This window comes from Crassostrea angulata, chromosome 2 (assembly GCF_025612915.1).
Source record: "Crassostrea angulata isolate pt1a10 chromosome 2, ASM2561291v2, whole genome shotgun sequence".
Classification (NCBI taxonomy): Eukaryota; Metazoa; Mollusca; class Bivalvia; order Ostreida; family Ostreidae; genus Magallana; species Magallana angulata.
In genome coordinates, this window is record NC_069112.1 from 3,392,661 (window position 1) to 3,413,977 (window position 21,317).

General features: G+C 34.6%; 1 protein-coding gene across 1 annotated transcript; it reads left to right on the plus strand.

The window, feature by feature from the left end:
- The first annotated feature begins 19,771 nt into the window (after positions 1–19,771).
- LOC128171400 (uncharacterized) lies at positions 19,772–20,881 on the plus strand. The gene has a single exon (XM_052837197.1). The coding sequence runs from the start codon at positions 19,912–19,914 to the stop codon at positions 20,878–20,880; it is 969 nt and encodes a 322-aa protein (XP_052693157.1). The 5' UTR covers positions 19,772–19,911; the 3' UTR covers position 20,881.
- The last annotated feature ends 436 nt before the right edge of the window (positions 20,882–21,317 follow it).

Consider the following 21,317-nt stretch of genomic DNA (forward strand, 5'->3'; position numbering starts at 1 on the left):
AAATACATAGTATAGCTACATGAACATGGTGATATTACATGAATACTATACCACATATATTCTCTCTTTGACCTCTCAGTCAACAGCACAGTCAGACACAGCCTGGGAACCTGTAAAGAGACCATCAACTGTTACATTCTAGTACTTGATGATGTCCCGCACAAGTGTGAGATTCAATAATATATACATTAATATGATACAATGCTTAATTTTTCAAATATTATTTATTTATTTTTTGTTGTTGTATATATTGCGTCTGATTCTTTTCTTAATTGTTTTCTGAACCTTTTCTTTAAAATTGAAATAAAAAACCAACTGCATGGCTGGATATTTACAGGAGCAGGGATGAAAAATCTAAACTAAAATGGATGATATATACATATTATATACCCATCAATTATACTGTCAGTTTTACAGAGTTTGGTCTGATTTTCCAGATCACCACACTGTGGTTTTCAGATTCCGTATCACTACTGCTCTCTGAAACTGATAACGCCTGTATTTTAGCCTGTTTTTAAAAGTGTTCGTATAAAATACAGTCAAACTTCGCTATCTCGAACTAGATGGGACTGTTTAAAACTTTGAGATATCCGAGTATTTGAAATATCAAGGTACAATACTTAAAGCGGAAGGAAAGTCAAAAATGCATTCTATCTATATTAATAAAGTGTTTTAAATTATCACACATGGTCATGCTGTTTTGAAAATAAACTACATAATTAAGCTATAATGCACGTTTGAAGTGAGAAATTGTATTTACGGGAGGCTGACATGATGTAGAACTCTTTTGTATTGAAAACCAAGAAAATTAATTATTTTGACGTCCCACAATCTATTCTGGTTTGGTTTACATACATGCATACAACGTATACAATGCTCTGAATAAAACACTGGTTTAGGCCTAACAAAAAAAATAGTTTGTTTCCGCTTTCACTCTTTCATGATGAAAAAAAGTAAGGTCGGTTGGTCGGAATTTTTTTATTTTTTTAAATATGTTTTTTCCCTTTAATATTGCAGTATCCATACATGCCGGTTAGATACTAGTATGGTATAAATGGTATAAAATGAGAAATACTTTTAATATCATTCCTGACTATTAAGCTGGTCTTAAGAAAACACAAAAATGATATTATATTATATAGCAGATACTTCATCTGCTGCCAACGATGAGGGCATTAATAAAATCTACAACACATGGAAACATACAGCCATTTGGAAACAAAACGTTTAAGTTACACTGATTTGAGAAGGGTAACTGCCTCAAGCATTTTTGTGACCAAAATTTTGATCATTTTTTTTTCCAAATTGGATAAAAACGAAAATAAACGATTTTCCATCAAAAATCCTTAAAAAAAAGTTTTTAGTCGGGGGGTAAAAGCTAGGGTCGGTCGGGAAAGCAGAAACAAACAATTTTTTTTCTTAGGCCTTATGCCTTTAGGTTACTCAAGTAATCGACTGAACAAAAATAATGTTTAGGTTCACACTTCAATCTAAAGAATATTATATGTATGCATAAATATATGATTTTTTTTATTAAAGCACATAGTAGGCCAATTTATTTAATTTTGTATTCCTACAAATTTTCTCTATCAAATTAGAATGATGTCGATTATTTGTTTCAATGTTCAATTGTTCCGCCCCCTCCTTCTCAGTATTATATATTCAAATACATTAATGTATTAAATTAATCAAATTAGTTTATTAAAACATCCTACGATATTCATGATATTCACCTTTCTTTTAATGATCACTATTGATGTGTATCATTTGTAGCATAGGAAAACGGTTTAGGAAAAACAAAACATTTTTTAATGAATATTCATCACCCAGTCCCCTTTCAACCTCCCTATTTTATGTATTCATGATTTATTCATATAGACGTAGAACACAATCTGTTCATTGTTTACAAATTAATGTAAAAAGTTTGCTACCAATCTTTCCTGTATTAAAATGTATGAAATTAAAAGACGCTAGTGTATGCTAGTAATGCAACCGTGAACGCAGGACAGATAAGGCAACACATCGTTTTGATATGCTAATGAAGGGATAATGAGTTATGACGTCATAATATACGCCTCGCCTCTGTATTACCATATATAGAACATATACCGAAAACAGCAGTTTAAGCATAAAATACGGCTGATTTAATACTTCATAAGCAAAATATAACTACGAATCACTCATGTGTGTTTTCATAAGTTTACAACAATCAGAATATACGAAGAATTTCATTAAGGCATCTGTCGTATGGGTGTGAATCTGCGTCCCAAATGCGCTCGTCAGACGATGTAAACACGTATAGCTGGTATTCCCGATGATGGCGATCTTTTGATGATTCATCAGGTATGTAGAATAGATATACAGTGTATTTGTAATATAACACATAGCTCAATAACTATTTTATTGTGATTTTATACTGTTGATGCATTTCTGATCGACGTAATGTGTTGTTTCGTTCAAAACATGAGGAGAGACTGCATTGTTTACATTTAGGCCTATACAATGTACATTGTACATGTAGCTTTATTGCCAGTCCGTTAAATTGTTGATCATTTTCACCAATCGACACGAATCAGTTCATAGTACTTGTATTGACAATATTTAGCTTTACACAGCTTTTTGTTTTTATTTCAATTTGTAAGTAAACAATACAAAGACTGTGTGAAAACAGCTGATTTGATTTTCTGAAAATCAGTACAGTGCAGGCTAAAAGATGTTGATTTCATTTCCTGAAAACTGATGAACAGCTGATCAATAACACCTTTCTACTGTGTTCAAAATTCTTCCATGACAGTTCATTTATATTTTTTACACATTCATCCAGTTGATATATTAAGATGTTTATGCACATTAATTCTTAATTATTACTAGTTTGTTTTTAGAACTCAGTATATTACTACCATAACACTGTTTGAAATCTTGTCACCTGGGTTCATACTTATGATGCTGTACTATTGGTAATAAAAAAAACTCAAATGATAATAAACAAATGACTGCATGTCTCCATCTGATTTTCTCTAAATGAGGAATCTACATTCATGGTCATATATGGTATTGTTTGTGTAGAATGTGCATATGTAACTTTCAAATAAAATTTGAAGTGTTGGTCATTTTACCCATCCATGCATAATATATGTAGACCTTTCACAAAAATGTTCAAATTACTGTTGACATGTCCTTATATGCATGTAAATTAAATTGTATGACTTCTCATAATTATATTTTGTTATTTGCAGAGTAATTTGAAAAGCGTCACACTGATTTGAAAAAAAGGCTGGAAGAAAATGTAAGTAAATAACATACATGTATAAGTTCAATAATTTATCATTGAAATAATGACCAATCTGATTATTCTATGAGACAATTCAATTAGAAAAAGTATTTTCAAGTATGAATGGTTTCATTTAATGTTTTAAAATGATTGATATAAACCTGTTATTTATAAATCTACAATTTTGAATATTGCTCATCAACAAATCAACAATACATGGTATGTTTTAATTCACACTGACTGCACCAGCATTATATAATATCAATCAATCAAATCAGTTGTGTGTGTGTGTGTGAGAGAGAGAGAGAGAGAGAGAGAGAGAGAGAGAGAGAGGGAGGGAGAGAAGTGCATTTTTAAGGTCAGGCCGGCTAAAATAAAGGGGTGCAATTAAACTAATATCATGCACATATCAGGGGTGAGGATGCGAATAATTTCAAATCGATCAAACTGAAAAGCTGTATTTGAATTTGTGCAAAATTAAATGCACATCTAAAGCACCCCTAAAGGGTGCGTCTTTTAACCCCAAGGAACCCCAAGGAACCCCAAGGAAACCCCAACGAAACCCCAAGGAACCCCAAGGAAACCCCAAGGAACCCCAATGATTGAAATTAATAACTATTAATACCCAAGGGGTCTCATTGGAGTTCACGAGTCACCTCTTAGTACCCCAAGGACACCCCAAGGAAACCCTAGGATACCCCTACGAACCCCAATGATAGAAATTATTAACCACTGAAAATCCAGGGGTCTCATTCAAATCCAAGGCTCACCTCAAGGTACCCCCAATGATAGAAATTAATAACTATTAATACCGAAGGGATCTCGCTGGAATCCAAGGATCACCTTCAAGTATCCCAAGGATACCCCTAGGAACCCGAAGGATACTCATAAGAACCCCAATAATAGAAATTAGTAACAAGTGATACCCCAGGAGTCTCATTGATATCAAGGGTCACCTCAAGGAACCCCAAGGATACCACAATGATAACAAGAGGCCCATGGGCCATTTCGCTCACCTGAGGTATGATAAAGTCAGCTTAATGGAGTCATAATACAAACAATCTGGACAATGTACAATAATACATGTAGACCCTGTATTAATAAAATCCCTTTTTTCCCCTTGGAACTCGGATAGCCCTGATTGCTGCCAATATTTACAAGAGCAGACTTTAATCACCGCTCCTGCACATATATAGGGACTCAACATTACGCAGGCAGGGATGACCGCACACCTTCGCAACTCAACAGGTACCAACGTTTACGCAAGCAGGGATGACCGCACACTTGCGCCAACAGCTCAACCTAACGCAAGCAGGGAGTGCCGCACACATGCGCTAGAGAGGCATGGACACCAGCAGGGATGACCATACATTAGTGCTCCGCCGTAACCACCACCAATACAAGCAGATATGACTGCACACTTGTCTTAATGCAATACAAGGCAGGAATGACCGCACACTTTGTATCGAAGGTTAGAAAACACGTAGATTAGATAGAGCAGGGATGTTCACACACTCAATCTTTCCATACCTGTTCAAGTTTAACCCCAAACAGTCGCTTTTCCATATGCAATAGACACTGTCCCTATATATGTGCCGGCCTAAAATAATTCATAGTATCTAAAAATTGGAAATCAAAAATAAACAAACTAATCCGGCCTAACCCAAAACTTCTTATGCAGGACAACTTATATACATTGAATATTTATTATTGTATAAAAATAATCATCACAATAATTGGTTAACAGTAGATGCATTAATTAAAATAATCAAGAATCAATAAATCAAGGGCAATAACTCAATACAGTAATACATAAAGATTCTAATGAAAAAATAGCTGCCTGCTTCAATTTTATAGTCATATCACATGTTGAGTATTGCAGTTCTCAAAAAGATCCTTTACAATTGTTTGTATATGGGGTATTTAGCTACATCAAACTCTGAACCTTCTTGTGAGGCCGAAGAATTGTCCTGGAGCCAAAGTTTTAACAATTATAAAGAATCATCTTGCTGATTAGTTTCTGAGAAGAAGATTTTTAAAGATTTACTTTATATATTCCTATGTAAAACTTGTAACTATGTAACACCCCCCCCTCCCATGTGGCCTCACCCTACCCCCAGGGATCATGATTTTCACAACTTTGAATCTACACTACCTGAGGATACTTCCACACAAGTTTCAGCTCTCCTGGCTGATTAGTTTCTGAGAAGAAGATTTTTAAAGATTTACTCTTTATATTCCTATGTAAAACTTCAACCCCCCATTGTGCCCCACCCTACCCCCAGGGATCATGATTTTTACAACTTTGAATCTACACTACCTGAGGATGCTTCCACAAAAGATTCACCTTTCTTGGCTGATTAGTTTCTGAGAAAAAGATTTTTAAAGATTTACTCTATTTATTTCTATGTAAAATTTTAACACCTCCCCCCAATGTGGCCTCACCCTACCCCCAGGGATCATGATTTTCACAACTTTGAATCTACACTACCTGAGGATGCTTCCACACAAGTTTCAGCTTTCCTGGCTGATTAGTTTCTGAGAAGAAGATTTTTAAAGATTTACTCTATATATTCCTATGTAAAACTTCGACCCCCCATTGTGCCCCACCCTACCCCCAGGGATCATGTTTTTCCAACTACCTGAGGATGCCTCCTCACAAGTTTCAGCTTTCCTGGCTGTTTAGTTTCTGAGCAGAAGATTTTAAAAGATTTACTCTATATATTCCTATGTAAAACTTCGACCCCCCATTGTGGCCCCATCCTACCCCCCGGGGTAGTGAATTTCACAACTTTGAATCAACACTACCTGAGGATGCTTCCACACAAGTTTCAGCTATCCTGGCTGATTAATTTCTGAGCAGAAGATTTTTAAAGATTTACTCTATATATTCCTATGTAAAACTTCAACCCCCCATTGTGGCCCCATCCTACCCCCGGGGGTAGTGAATTTCACAACTTTGAATCTACACTACCTGAGGATGCTTCCACACAAGTTTCAGCTTTCCTGGCTTTCTGGTTCTTGAGAAGATTTTTGAAAATTTCTCGAAATTTTTCATTAATTTCTAATTATCTCCCCTTGAAAACGGGTGTGGCCCTTAATTTTCACAACTTTGAATCCCCTTTGCCTAAGGATGATTTGTGCCAAGTTTGGTTGAAATTGGCTTAGTAGTTCTTGAGAAGATGTTGAAAATGTGAAAAGTTTACGGACAGATGGACGGACAGACGGACGGACAGACGGACGACAGACAAAATGTGATCAGAATAGCTCACTTGAGCTTTCAGCTCAGGTGAGCTAAAAATTGATAACTATTGATACCCAAGGATATCTAGAGTCTACGGGTCAACTATTGGTACCCCAAGGATACCTGTAGGAAGTTAGGAACCCCAAGGTACCCAAATGATACAATCTAATAACCACCTCAATCACTGGATGAAAAATCAAGTTTCAGCAAAACTGAAACTATATGGAAACCTTGCTGAAACTTGAAGTTGAAGTTTCATGTATAGTTTCCGCAATGCGGAAACCATTATATCGATTCAGCAAGTATCCGTTAGGTTTCAGTCAGCAGAAACTTTAGTCTAAGATTCCTGATGGTTTCCGCAATGCGGAAACTAAATGTGAATCGTGTGAATAGTTGTGTAAATTATTATGGAAATATCAATCAGTTTCAGAACATTTCCGCTAGGTTTCAGTATGCTGAAACTTTAAGTTAAGATTCCTGATGGTTTCCGCAATGCGGAAACTAAATTTGAATCATGTGAAAAGTTGTGTAAATTATTATGGAAATATCAATCAGTTTCAGAACATTTCCGCTAGGTTTCAGTATGCTGAAACTTTAAGTTAAGATTCCAAATGGTTTACGCATTGCTGAAACTATTACTAAAATTGATTTGAGTTTAAATAGTGATATTATTTATTTTCAACAGGTTTAAGTTTAATTCTAGCCTAATGATAATGAATCCGTACATACTAAAATGTATAGTAAGGTTTCAGCGTGACTGAAACTATATGTATACATGTAACTATCTTCAAATGTGGCAAATAAGGCGATTAAGAACCTTAATAAGTAATTAATTGAATTTGAAAAGAAAAACTGATGTCTGATCTTGTTTAATGCATATGATGAAATCATTAATCTTAGGTACTCGGCCACGTGTATACATGTGTATACATTCTTTGTCCAGGTCACATCCTCTGTGATTTTCCTGTATATTCTGTGTGGATTGCAGGGTTTTTTCTGTCAGGAGTGAACAAAAGACTGTTACACAACATATACACAGTACGAAGCGTGAGTTTATAACTGGAGCCCGGCGGGATTTTTTTTTCAATTTGTGTGTACCTGATCGAGTTAGTAAAACTGATAAGTAAATTATAATTATTTAGTAAAATAAATTAATATACCTATCTTGTAAGACTCCTTCTTAAATCATTTAGTTATCATTTGAATGAACCTTGATGTACAGTAACTAACTAAGCAAACAAATTAAGGTAAAGTCGTTGTAAATTTTTACAAATCGTACCAAATATTCGTACAACCTGAAGTTTAGAGTTAATTCATTTCTTTTTTAATACCACGCCAACACATGTACACAGGATTTTTTTTTTAAATTCTACAGTTGATAATAACAAGTAAAACCCACTTGGAGTTTGAGTCTAATATAATAATTGTTTAATTATATTTACATGCATTTCAGACTGTACTGCATGTATGACTGTATCATGATTCACTGGCGTCGGAAGCAAATTGAAAGTGGGAGGGGGCTAGACTAATCCTCAGAAATATTGAGGAAAAACCCTAATTCCCAAAATCATGAAAATCCTAATCGCTGGGAGGGGGGGGGGGGGGTGGGGTGGGGGTTATACCTATACTATATACTTCCGAAAATAAATTTCCCTACCTAAACTTTTTTCCCCAAAATCATGAAATTCCAAATCCGTGTCGGGGGGGGGGGGGGGGGGGGGGGGGAGCTAGTATGCCTATTACTCCAACTTCTCAATCTTTCAAGGTAAATTTAGGAACAATGACATTTCCGGCGAGAAAAAGTGGGGGGAGGCGAGAAAAAGTGGGGGGAGGCTATATGCCTATTGGTTAAGTCTAACTTTGCACTAAGCCCCTAGCCCCCCCCCCCCCCCCCCCCCCCCCGGTTCGACGCCTACATGTATTTGATTCGTGCATTTCTTTACTTTGTATTTACTTTCTGTACTGTAAAGACAGATATTGATACATGTTTATGAAACATGCACATGTTTCTGCTACAAGATATAATAAGCATTATTTATAATTTTACTGAAGTTATACGTTATATTACAAAATCAGTTTAAAATCCAGCACTAGCCATGTGGTGCACGTGATTTTAATCCCATTTTTAAAATTTGATTATACATTCGTATACATTTGATGTAGAAAGTATACCAAATAATTAAAATTATATTTTGTTTATATATCAGTCCGACGTGTACGTCTTACTTCCCGGCTTGTTTAACGCGTTTGTATTTTAATTTCATAAGTATTCTTAACGTACTGTTCATCGTATGACCAATCAGTGCACATGTGTAACTGTAAAATAACTGCCATCAATTCATCGTAGTTGTAAATTTACCGTACGGGTGAACGCTGTTAACCGGACCCCGTTAATTGATCGGCATCTAATTATATTTGTGATTTCTGTGTGTTCATGCAGAACCTGCTCTGTGATGAACATAATATTTTCACACCTCTATATTTTGAATAAGAATTTGACCGTGCTTAGAATCGCGGTGAAAATTGGACAAGTGAAGACTAACTTGTCAGTAAACTATATGTGGCTCTATCATATTTAGTTTGGCAAAATCATCAGTACATGTAAATAAAATATAGTTAAAGACAAAATCTGATACATATGTCTCATTAAAACTTGTTTAATTTCATTAGACATTTGTAAACAAACGGTCGGCCATTTTTTTGGGTTAATCACGTGTTACAAATACAATTGTAACAAACACACGCCAATACTTTGTTGTATTTAACCAGGAAATACTGACTCCGACAGTTCTTATTTAAAATAAATATACATGTAAAAAGTATACTATTCGGTAAAAAATGATAATTTTGATTAAACCTTTTTCTTTTTAAACTATCCCAAGGTGCACTTTTCCAAGATTTAGCGAGTTCTGATTGGTCAGTATTGGCGCACTTTATGATTCCGAGCGAAGGTTAAAATGGACAAGAAGGTGCTGTTGTAAAATGGAAAATTGAGAAGCATTAATAGCCTCTACAACAAGAAGATAATGCAGGAACGAAGAACTCATGTCAAGGTAACTTAATTCACAATATAGATACTCCCAATAACATTTTCAAGGCTCTAATTTATCTCAAATTTGTAAACGAGATCTCGCGCCATCAAATCAAGATGGCGTCATTGTTTCAAACTTGGTTCGGCGTTTTGATTTTTATTACCGTATCTCTTTTAATATACGTTTTGACCAAGTTAACCATTAACCAACTTTATATGCATGATAATCGAGATTATCCACGGTATACACATATATAATTATATAAACGTCCCTTATATATGAAATTGAATGCTTGGTTGGTAAACAAGACGAACAATGAATCTTTCGCACATTATACAATTTACAAACTCTAAATGTAACGAAAAAAATTTATTAATTAAATCCGGAAAATGAAATCTTTCACGTTTTTCTTTTTCAGCATTGACAGCATACAAAGTCAATGTTTCCGGTGATTAGTTGCATCCTCTGTTCGGTGATTCGGGTGAATGTTTTGACCAGCTGGACGATGTGAACGCAAGGTATTGCTTTGAAATTGATTATTTTCACCATTAACTTATACATGTGTTGGATGTTTATTATTTACCTTAGTAATTTTTGGGAAATCCAGGTCTAAGTTCTTGAAAAGGAGGTTGATGGGGGGGGGGGTGAAACACACTTATTGTTGATAAGTTTTTCCATTGTTCAGCAAACAATAATTGAATCAAAATGAAAATAACATAGCCTCAAACATAAAATGAAACATTTTAGACCAGATACTACTGTAGTCATTATATGACATAGTTTAAACAGCAACTGGCAACTGCATAGTAGCTTCTGTATGCAGAATTTTATTCAGAATGCTTTTATTACATGTTAGGCTGAATGACTTATGTTTATTGTTTAACAATCTAAATGACACTTTATTATTCTTGTTTAAGATAAATAGAACAGACATAAAGTACAGCCAAGTGAAAGGAACAAGTTCACCGCAAGAAGAAGAATTTTAATGCTACCACTGTCCAGAACTACTATTAAAGTCTGCTGTAGCCATGATGTGATCATATGAGTGCTTCACTGGTCTGGACAATGCTCGAAAGTCCCCCAAAAAGGCCTATTTTCATAAACTACGACTCGGGTTACATCAACAACAGCCAAGGACACTCCTTATTGATTCGAATGGACACATCTCTACGACCCGACTAAACCTCTGCAGAACAAGACTTTTTAACTGTAAAGTATTCTCATTTCAAAAAACCTATAAACTATAAAAGTACTTTTTTATATGATCAAATACCAGTATATTACAATGTCTGTCTGTAAGCTAGAATCTTAGAAAATCACATGGTTTTGACTTATTAAATGATTGATTAAACCTTGCAGATATTAACTTTCATTTTCTTAAATAATTTGTTATATTTGCATATATTGCATAAAATATTAGACTCCATGTAACATATATCCTCACACCTCCAAGTTGATAAGTGTTAACTACTTTTTTTTCCATTTTCTTTGTTTAAACATTTATTGATAACTTAGTTTTTATTTGCAGCAATATATGAAAAATTAAGAAACCAATCTTAAATGTAAAAACACTGCATTAGGAGATGAATGCATGGGTCATAGAAATGATAAAATACACCAAACAATATTCAATTATGTCGTATATGAAAAAATATAAAGACAACATATACCCCATGTATTACAATTTTTATATAACAAAATTACTTGGATGGAAAGTTGTTTCCATGTGGGTTTTATTTTAATCTGTGTTATGTAACTAATATATGATTGGAATTAGCTTTTATATCATAAGTAAAATGCTGGTATTGATGAGAATTGTAAGGTGAATGATCTGTGTGATACTTTGTATTTTATACATTCATGCTACAAAAAGCAAGTACATGTACATGTAGTAATACTTGTCATATATAAACAATGTATATTTTACTCCATGTCTTGGATTTAAAAATATTAATGTAGGTAAAGTAGTGAAATGTAGGAAGGTAAACCGAGTGTAAAGAAGAATATTCATCAGGAATGAAGTGTGTTGCAATCAGCATAATTAATTAAATGTGTACATCATATTTTTGCACATGATTTGACAGACTGCTCCATTGTTAGCTTTTTATTGGCCAACAAGCTTTTCATATCTCCCTATGGGTCATCTATTAAATACTGACAGGCTTATGATATTAAAATCTGATCAGTTGGTACATCATGGGTGGAAATGAAAAGTTCACTTTGGACTTAATGGATTATCAAAAAAATGATATCAAATCCTGTTCTATTGTAAAACATTAGATTATATTACTAACAAAGAAAAGGTTTATCCCAACTTGTAAGTGGGTCACTTTGACCTCATTTTGGAATTTATTGACATATTCAAATCAAATCTGGGTCATACCTCTATAGTCAACTACTATCTTGTAGTGTACATTTTTTTTTTAAAGATGGATACTTTAGACTTTTCAAAAATATTTTATGGTGTACATATTCATTGTAGTTCAAACAAATTGAGACAAGTGTATCATGTTCATGTAACAGTGAAGTTTTCTTTGTTTATTCATGTACTTGCAGTTATTTTGTAAATTGCATTCATATTTTTAAAAAAGTAAGATCTTTGTTGCATTTTTAAAGGGAGATTTGATAGGCATTTAATCGAGATGAAAAAAATACAAATGTAAAGATTTCTATGGGAGTTTTTTTTCTTGTGCAATTTTATCATTTTTTAAATAAAAGTCCCTAATAAGGGAATTGCCATATGGATGTTCCTCCATTATTGTATCTTGGCTGTATTTTATTTATTATTGGAAACAATTTCAGATTTTTAAACAAAATAAATTTGGAACTGTTTGAAATTGTTTTTTTTTTACATAAAGTAGAAACCTTGCTCAGCTTTTGTGAAAGCAAAAATATAAAAAGTTTCAGTAAGTTTCAGTTGCGGAAACCCTTTGTAAACAATATGTTTCCCAATTGTATATGGAGGTTGAAACTATGCAGAAACTTCAAGTTTCAGTAAGTTTCCGTCGCGGAAACCATTTGTAAACAATATGTATCCCAAACGTATATGGAGATTGAAACTATGCAGAAACTTCAAGTTTCAGTAAGTTTCCGTTGCGGAAACCATTTGGATTCATGGACAGCCTAAGTTTCAGCACTGCGGAAACTTAATGAAACTTGAAGTTTCCGTGCTGAAACCTGTCGGAAACTTAAAGTAACCTTAAGTTTCCGCAGAGTTTCCAAAGGGTTTCCGCAGCGCTGAAACCAGATATTTCATCCAGTGAATGGTTTTACTGTAAAACATATTTCTTATTAATACCGAATGACTCAATGGAATATCATAAAAACATCTCTGGGTAACCTTATTTTTAAAAATACTTTATTTTTCAGCTTGTTACCATAGCAACGGTTTTCAATTTTTATTTTTGAAATCTGAATTGAAAAACCATGATAGTGTGTACCAAAAAACAGATTTACAATTATTATTCAAATTGAAAGATAAAATCATATTTTGAAATTTCTCTTTAGTTACCATGGAAACACTTTTAAAAGATGTGTTTCCCAATAAATGTTTTACTTGAAAAATGACAATTTTGTTCAATAAATTATTCATTCCTAAAAGCCCCAGGTTATGTACATTACTTACAATAATATCTCTAATAAGCATTAAAATGTCATTTTTACATCTTTATGCTCTGTTACCATGACAACAGGACCACATAGCAACAAATAAATGTTGTTAGGCTTTATTACTTATTAAAATCTATCAAATTTTAACATGTTTAAAGTACGAAGATAATCAGTGACTATGCGTGGCCACCGAATTTTGATTCTTAAATAGAATTGATCTTAATATCAAAATCGATTATGTAAATTGACAACCTTTTTAACTGATCAACGATTAAAAATTGTTCATCTTGACAACACTATTAACAATGCTTGTGCAAGTTGTGTATACACATCAGGTATAAACCATCTTATAATTCAAACTGTTTTGAAGCAATATAGAGAATAGATGAATTCATCTTCTTAAGTCAAGGGTTTCGATCCCTCCACTACTCGGAGTATGCCAGAAGCACTTGACATAGGGAGATGAAAAGAATTAGGCGATGAAAGGAAGATATGATGGAGCAATGCAAGTTTTGAGGGATATTCTACTTTGAGTTCATTTGCAGCATGTATACTAAGTTTATCTGACTTAAAGTACTTCACTACACCTTCAAATAGTTTCTCAAATCAGCAGAAAATTACTTGATTATGATAGAGAGCATGAAGGATAAGAAGTATTGTCAAATAGGTGAAAAAAAGTGCGATTTTGGATAAAAACAATATTTTAAAAAATTTCTTTGGTAAACATGAACAAAAGCCAGAGGCGGATTCGAACTCATGATCTGCTGTTCACAAGCCTGATACTTTAACCACAAAGCTACCGGTATGACGATATACATCTGAATGGATTGATACAAAATTTAAAAAAACATTATATCGCCATCTTGTGACTAGTGTCTTAAAAAGTATAAGTTTAGGTGTAGTGAAGTACCTTAAGAGGGCTGGATGGTCATTTTAAACTAAATTATTATTAATCTCCTTATTCGTAGTAGCTCTTGGACAGGGATTAAAGGGCCAACATCACCCTTTACATGTAGACACAATGGCTTCACCATCACTGTTGCAATATATTTACCTATACCTACATCTCCTTGTTTAGAAACTATTCATTGTGTTTTAATTTGAGTTTTATTGGGGGTAGACAACCCTCATGAAGTTTGGTTAGCTCCAATGGACTTTTTGTCTGGATTACAAGGGGAATTCAAAGCAAAAGCAGTACACAGTTTGGACCCAAGACAATCCTTATTAATTGTTGCTGAATTTGTATTGATTAATTATGTTTAATAAAAATGTACATCTGGAGAATCCCTACAGCAAATTGTTTATCAAAACTCAAATTAAAACACAATGAATAGTTTTAGCCCTTTTTCACAAAGATAAAATCTGAACTATTATATTACTCTCATTAACTAGTTTAGTCATAGACATGTAGGCCATTGATTGATAATTGACGATATCAAACAATTTTATTAATACTCTCTCTCTCTCTCTCTCCCCCCCCCTCTTCCTCTCTCTTACTTAAAATCCTTAAAAAAGGGTTTTTTTTATAAGACAATAAAAAATTTGAATAAAATTACAAGGAGAATGAATAATAAAAAGTATATACCAGCCTGGTTGTATTTGAGGTACATTAAACTTATGATGTGCATAAAAATCAAAGGAAAAGAGGATGCAAAACCTTGGAAAATATGTTTCAAGAAATGCTGTTTAAAAAACTGAACTTTTTTCTATTTTACAACGATTAATAAGCAAGTTTTACAACTTATATTAATATCTCTCGTTGGCACGGATGTTAACACGAGGGGGTCATTGGTGTGGGAAGAAGCCGGAGTACCCGGAGAGAATCCACGTGTCCAAGCGGGCGACCGCTATACCCTATCACATACAACCACTGTCGATCAGGGGGATCGAACTCGGGTTGCAGCGGTGAAAAGCGTGTGCAAGGAGTGCTGTTTACTGTGCGAAAAAAATATACCCCCCCCCCTTACATAGTAGAACTTTACATACTAAACTAAAGATAAGGATTAAAAAAAAAACCACATTGATTTATATCAACCATTTTAAGCTTATTATTAAAGCTTAAACAGATATCATCAGTAAATAACTTGTGTATAAAGACCGAGAGCTAGTTGTTCCTTTTTCCTAAAAGGAGTCATTCGAATAATCAATGCATCTTGTTTTAGTTTATCAATTTAGGTAATACTAGGTACATGTAAATACCATACAATTGGAGTGTTGTTCGAGTACATTAGAGTATATTTAAGGTTCTTCGGGTTAACATTTTTTTGAGAATGTCGTTTTTTTCATGTGTGTTTATCAAATACTGGAAAGCAATTAACTTTTACTTGCGGGAAAGAATTTTTCAAGAGGTCCCGGGAACCTCATCCTCACAAATATTTCTTGCTAAGAATCAGTTCTTGCCCTATAGGTGTTAGAACAACACAGTTGTAGATTAAGGTTGATCGCAAAAATAAGTCACCATAGATGAGTTTATCTTAGGTTATTTGGGAAATAAAGTTGTCACAAATAGGCATTGAAAAACAATGCATATAAAGCATATGATGTATTATGGTCTCCAATTGAACCAAATTACACAGAGTATTAATGGTATACACTAAGTGCCCTGGTGTATCAAAGGTCATAAATGTATGGATGTATCATTGGAGTTCCATAGGGTTCCTTCGGATACCTAGTGATGACCTATCAAGTGTTTGAAATTTGTATTATTAGGGTATCCTTTTCTATGGTGTATTAAGATTTATAAGTCTGTTTTATTAGGGTATCTTTTAGAGTTTCTTGGGATTTCCGTGGGGTTCCTTAGGCTTTTTTAGAGGTAAGTCTGGGATACCAATGAGTCCCCTTGGGGTTCCATTGGGTTCTATGGGGTATCAACTTTTATGAATCTGTATTAAAGGGTATCCTTTAAGTTCCATGGGGTATCCATGGGGTTCCGTGGGATACCTTGTGGTGTTTGGGATATAAAAAAGACCCCAAGGTGTATCAAGAGATATAAAATTGTGTTATTAGGGTATCCTAAGGGTTCCTTGGGATGTCAAAAATTATAAAATTTAAATTACTGGTGTACTGGTATCCTTGGAGTTCCTTGAAGTATCTGTAGGATGTGTAAGGGATAACAATGAGTTCCAAGGGGTATCAAGAATTTTAAATTTGTATTATTAGGGTATCCTTGGGGTAATTTTGGGGTTCCTTGAGATATCTTTGGGGTTCTATGGTGTATCAAGAATTATGATTCTGTATTATTGGGGTATTCTTGGAGTTCCTTGGGATATCCCTGTGGTTCTTACAGGTGTGTCTGGAAAGTCAATGAGTCCCCAGGGGTATCAAGAGTTTTAATTTTGTATTATTATGGTATCCTTTGGGTTCTATGGTGTATCAGAAGTTATAAATCTGTATTATTAGGGTATCCTTGGAGTTCCTTGGATATCCATGGGATTCCCTGGGGTTTTTAGAGGTGGGTCTTGGATACTAATGAGTCCCCAGGGGTACCAAGAGTTTTAATTTTGTATTATTATGGTATCCTTTGGGTTCTATGGTGTATCAGAAGTTATAAATCTGTATTATTAGGGTATCCTTGGAGTTCCTTGGATATCCATGGGATTCCCTGGGGTTTTTAGAGGTGGGTCTTGGATACTAATGAGTCCCCAGGGGTACCAAGAGTTTAAATTTTTTATTTTTAGGGTATCCTTGAGGTTCCTTTGGGTTCTATGGTGCATCAAGAGTTATAAATTTGTATTATTTCGGCATCTTTTGGGTTCCTTGGGGTATCCATGGGGTACCGAGGGGTGACCCTTGCACTCTAATGAGACCCCCTAGATTATTAATAGTTATTAAATTCTATAATTTGGGTTCCTTGGGGTTCCTTGGGGTTTCCTTGGGGTTCCTTGGGGTTCCTAGGGGTTAAAAGACGTGCCGCATCTAAACATAATGAAATGTTTATTAAGATAAATAAATTCCATTGACTATCAAATTGTAGAAAATCCTCCATTTCAGTCTTTCAGCCATTTTGATAACAAGTTAAACTTACTGAAATATATATAATTTTCATTTTAGCTGGTACCTGCTTTGTCTTGAGATTTACATAAATGATGTTCTTATTGGTGATCATTTACCAGCACCCTTATCCTGGTGTCATATACATGATGAAATGATGGAAAGAAAAACCTGAACTTTAGGAACAGGAAGACTGTGTTTTTGAAGAGAGAAGAGGACCAGAACTAAGAAGTCATACAATAAACACATTGACATCATAAAAAGAAATTGCAATTTTGAGTTTGCATGCATATGTCAGGTTAAAATGTTGTAATAGAATTTTTTTTCAGATAGTCCCTTTATCTTCTTGAATTAATAAAACAAATGAACCAAATATAATTGTTTCTATATATATAATTTTGTTTGAGAAGTGGAAAGGGGATGGTATGTAAATGGGCGGGAGAGAGAGTCTCTCACATAGGGGAATTCAGACTTATTTAAATTCAATATATTGATGTGAACCAAAAATGGCTTTTGATCGCCTTGTTGCAGGATTTACACACTCTCTTTCCTTTCTCGGTAATGAGAAATGAGTGTATAGAATTTATTTTGTGAATGAATAGATATGCTAACCCTCCCCCCTCTCCTTAATCTTAATCATTCTGCATGTGTTGAATAAAAATAAAAGTCAATTCTAATGAGTGTTTAAATTACAAGTGTAACATGTGTAATACAAAGGTGAATACTGTTGATTGCTTATGGGGGATGGGAAAAGGCCTCATACATGGGCAGATCTACATGTATAGTCCCCTTGGCAAATTCTAATTTAATTCACAATTTACATAGTAAAACACCATGGTACCTGGCCCCTGGCAAACAGAATAGAGTTACCCCTTTGAACCCCCTCCCCAGAATAATATTAACAGACCCAAGCAGTGCTATAGAATATGCAGTCATTGGGCAAAGGCTGCACATAAATAATGAAAAAAATACTCCATATCTTATTTTTTAATATATATTATGAGAACAATTTAGTTAGTATATTAATATCAGGGGCTTCATTTGTCTCTGTTGACATCTAATCCCTCAAATAATTGTGTACAATTAGCTCTTATATATTTTTCTCCCATTACTAAAAAAATATTAAGAAACCAATAACTCCGCGAATGCGGTTAACCAAGAGAACTGATACACAACGGTTTTTTGTTTACATCCATGATACAACAGAGGAAATGCGGACGATTCATCGTAACCATCTTGTCTCTTTTAAAATAAATAAAACAGAAGCACTATGTTTAAATAACCATTTACATAATGTACTGTTGAAACATATCTTAAAATTAATTCGGATTATGTGATGAAATGACATCGCGCCTATATCAAAAGAGTTATCGCTCAAAGAGTTACCTCCCCTTTTGGGATCACTTGTGCGTTTGAGATGTGTATTGATTTGAGAGGACTTCTAGATTGAGAAATTAAATGCAAAAGTTCAAGTGCAAGACGGCTATTGATATTATTAAACTTGATATGATTTTCTTCCCTTTTACGAGTGCTTTATAAAAACTGATGCTCATTTGTTGAGAGATGAAGGTTTACTTTGTAATTTTAATGAAAATATACAAAAAATGCACTATTTTAGGAACAAGTAGCCAGTTTTTAAAGAAATTTACATAACTAGTAAACTTTACAACTGAATGAGCATTGATTTCTATGATGTATGGATAATTTTGAATATGTTGCCATATTACTTACTCTTAAATTTCTCTGCCTTGCCCTTGAACTTTTTGTCTCATTTTAGCATTGACGATTGTTGTCTAAAAGACGCCCACGTGACCCTAAAAAGTCACGTGACCGACAAATTTAGACATGGTCAGGTAAAGGAGACCCATATCTTTACAATAACACCCAAAATAGTTTAGAACTATTCATTATGCAGAAATGAATAAACAAAAGCAAAACGACCTCCTTTTACGGCTGTTTAAAAGCAAAATGTTGCCTTAACTGTCCTGCGAAACGATAAGCACATGCCTTTATCATTGTGATGTCATGAAAAAAGTTCACACATTATTGAAATGATTCGCTATTCTGCAGGTTCATATAAGGAAACATTTTTTTGGTCACGTGTCATCGAGCAGGTCGGACGTGTCGATTTTTGCTCCGTGATTTTTTGACTTTTTTCCCTGGAAATAGGCGTCTTGTCTTTGTGATGGACTTTTCCAGGAGGTTTTTCAGTGTATATAAAGTTGTGCGTTGTGCATTGTGAAACCTGCGTAAGTGCAATTTCATTTTGTGTAAATAAGTTTTTCATATACTGTATATAAGTTCTACACTGTGATTGTGATTACTACTCACCTGTCAACTAGCACTACCTGTGTCTACCTGCGTCTACCTGTGTTCTTTGAAGCATGGCAAATACCCAGTCAGAGAATACAAGTTCATCTGTCGCGGTTGACCGCACTAGTAAACCGCTATACATAAAAAACAGCGATTTGAAAACCAGTCAAGGGAAACACCCTACTGATTACGACCTAATTGATCCCATCAAAAAAGTCATCGGTGATGACATTTTGTGTGTTCAGCTAGATAGAAATTTATGGCGCGTATATTTAAAAAATGTTGAAAGTAGAATCAAACTTTTAACACGGGGCATTGAGATCAATGGCGTCTCGTTTCAATTCTACGATTCAAATCCTTATGCAACGGGCGCAAATTCCACTGATCAAAAAACACTTAAAATACGGATTTGTGGCCTCCCTTTGTCAGTAGCAGACTCTGCCGTTCATGAAATGCTTGACAAACTTGGTGTCAAACCCACTAGCAAAATTTTATACGAAAAAATTCGTCATCCAGAAACCAATAGAATGACAAGCATCCTTAACGGTACAAGGTTCCTTTACATTGAACCACTGTCCGACGATAGAGTATTACCAAGACTCCACACTTGTGCAGGTCTACAATGCAAGATTTTTCATTTTGGTCAGCCAAAAAAAGCTTCAAACCCCATATGCACAAACTGCTGGAAAACCGGACACAATCGAACACGATGTACTTCTGATGCGGCGTGTAAAGTTTGCAAACAAACGGGACATCTTCCCGGGCAAAAGGACTGTCCATATTTCGAACAACAGAAACATCTTACACCTTTTTGTGGATCAGAGGATGTGTTATCAAATTTTTATCCATGTGAATTGGATATATGTGGAGTCAATCATAAATCTGCGGAGCACGCATTTCAATATATAAAAGCTGTGCGTTGTGGAGACCTTGAGGCGGCTAACACCATTAAGGAGGCTGACACCGCTCTCTCGGCACTTCGGTTCGGAAAGAAGGTCAAGGTGAACCAACAATGGGAATCTACAAAAGCAGAAGTCATGCAGGACATCCTTGAAAACAAATGTGTTCAGGTTCCTATGTTTCAGGAGAAGCTGCGTACCTCGAAACAATCCACCATTTTTGTGGAAGCAACATTCAATGACGAATGGGGATCAGGACTCGATCGCCAAGGTACCCTGAACACAAAACCCGAACACTGGCCTGGGTCTAACAAACTCGGTCTACTTCTGAAAAAGATCGCGAAAAAGGTCAGGAAAAGAAAACTTAGTGATAGCGTTAACCGCAAACAGAGAAACTCGAATCGGGACCAATCAAGGCAGCTCAACATCGTCCAGATGTTAAAGCAACTGAGAACAGCTTCAGACAGTGACGTTTCCGGCTGCAACCCAGACTCTGATAGCAGTTCCGATGAAGGGAAATAATCTGTTTGTGATTGTTATCGGTATGTGAATGAAGAACTCAATTATTCATAACAATTATATTTCGAAATGGTATAATTCTAATTTTTTTATTTAAATATTACTGGGGTTTTTTTCGTCTGCAATGATGCAAAATGTCAATATAACTTCTGTCAATGTACGAGGTTTAAACACTTATGAAAAAAGAAACAAATTTTTTACATGGGTTAATCAAAGTAAAATTGATGTTTTATTATTACAGGAAACACATTTTATAGAAAAATTTAAAGAAAAATATGATACTAACTGGAATGGTAAATCGATACACGCTTTTTCAGACTCAGCTTACAGTAGAGGTGTCTCTATACTTTTTAGAAAAGAACTAGATGTTCAAATACTTAATACACATAAATCAGAAGACGCACGAAAAGTTTTAGTAAATGTAACATTAAATGACGAGA

Coding starts and splice junctions, on each gene's coding strand:
- LOC128171400 (XM_052837197.1), top strand. CDS start 19,912: ATGCTTGACAAACTTGGTGTCAAACCCACTAGCAAAATTTTATACGAA.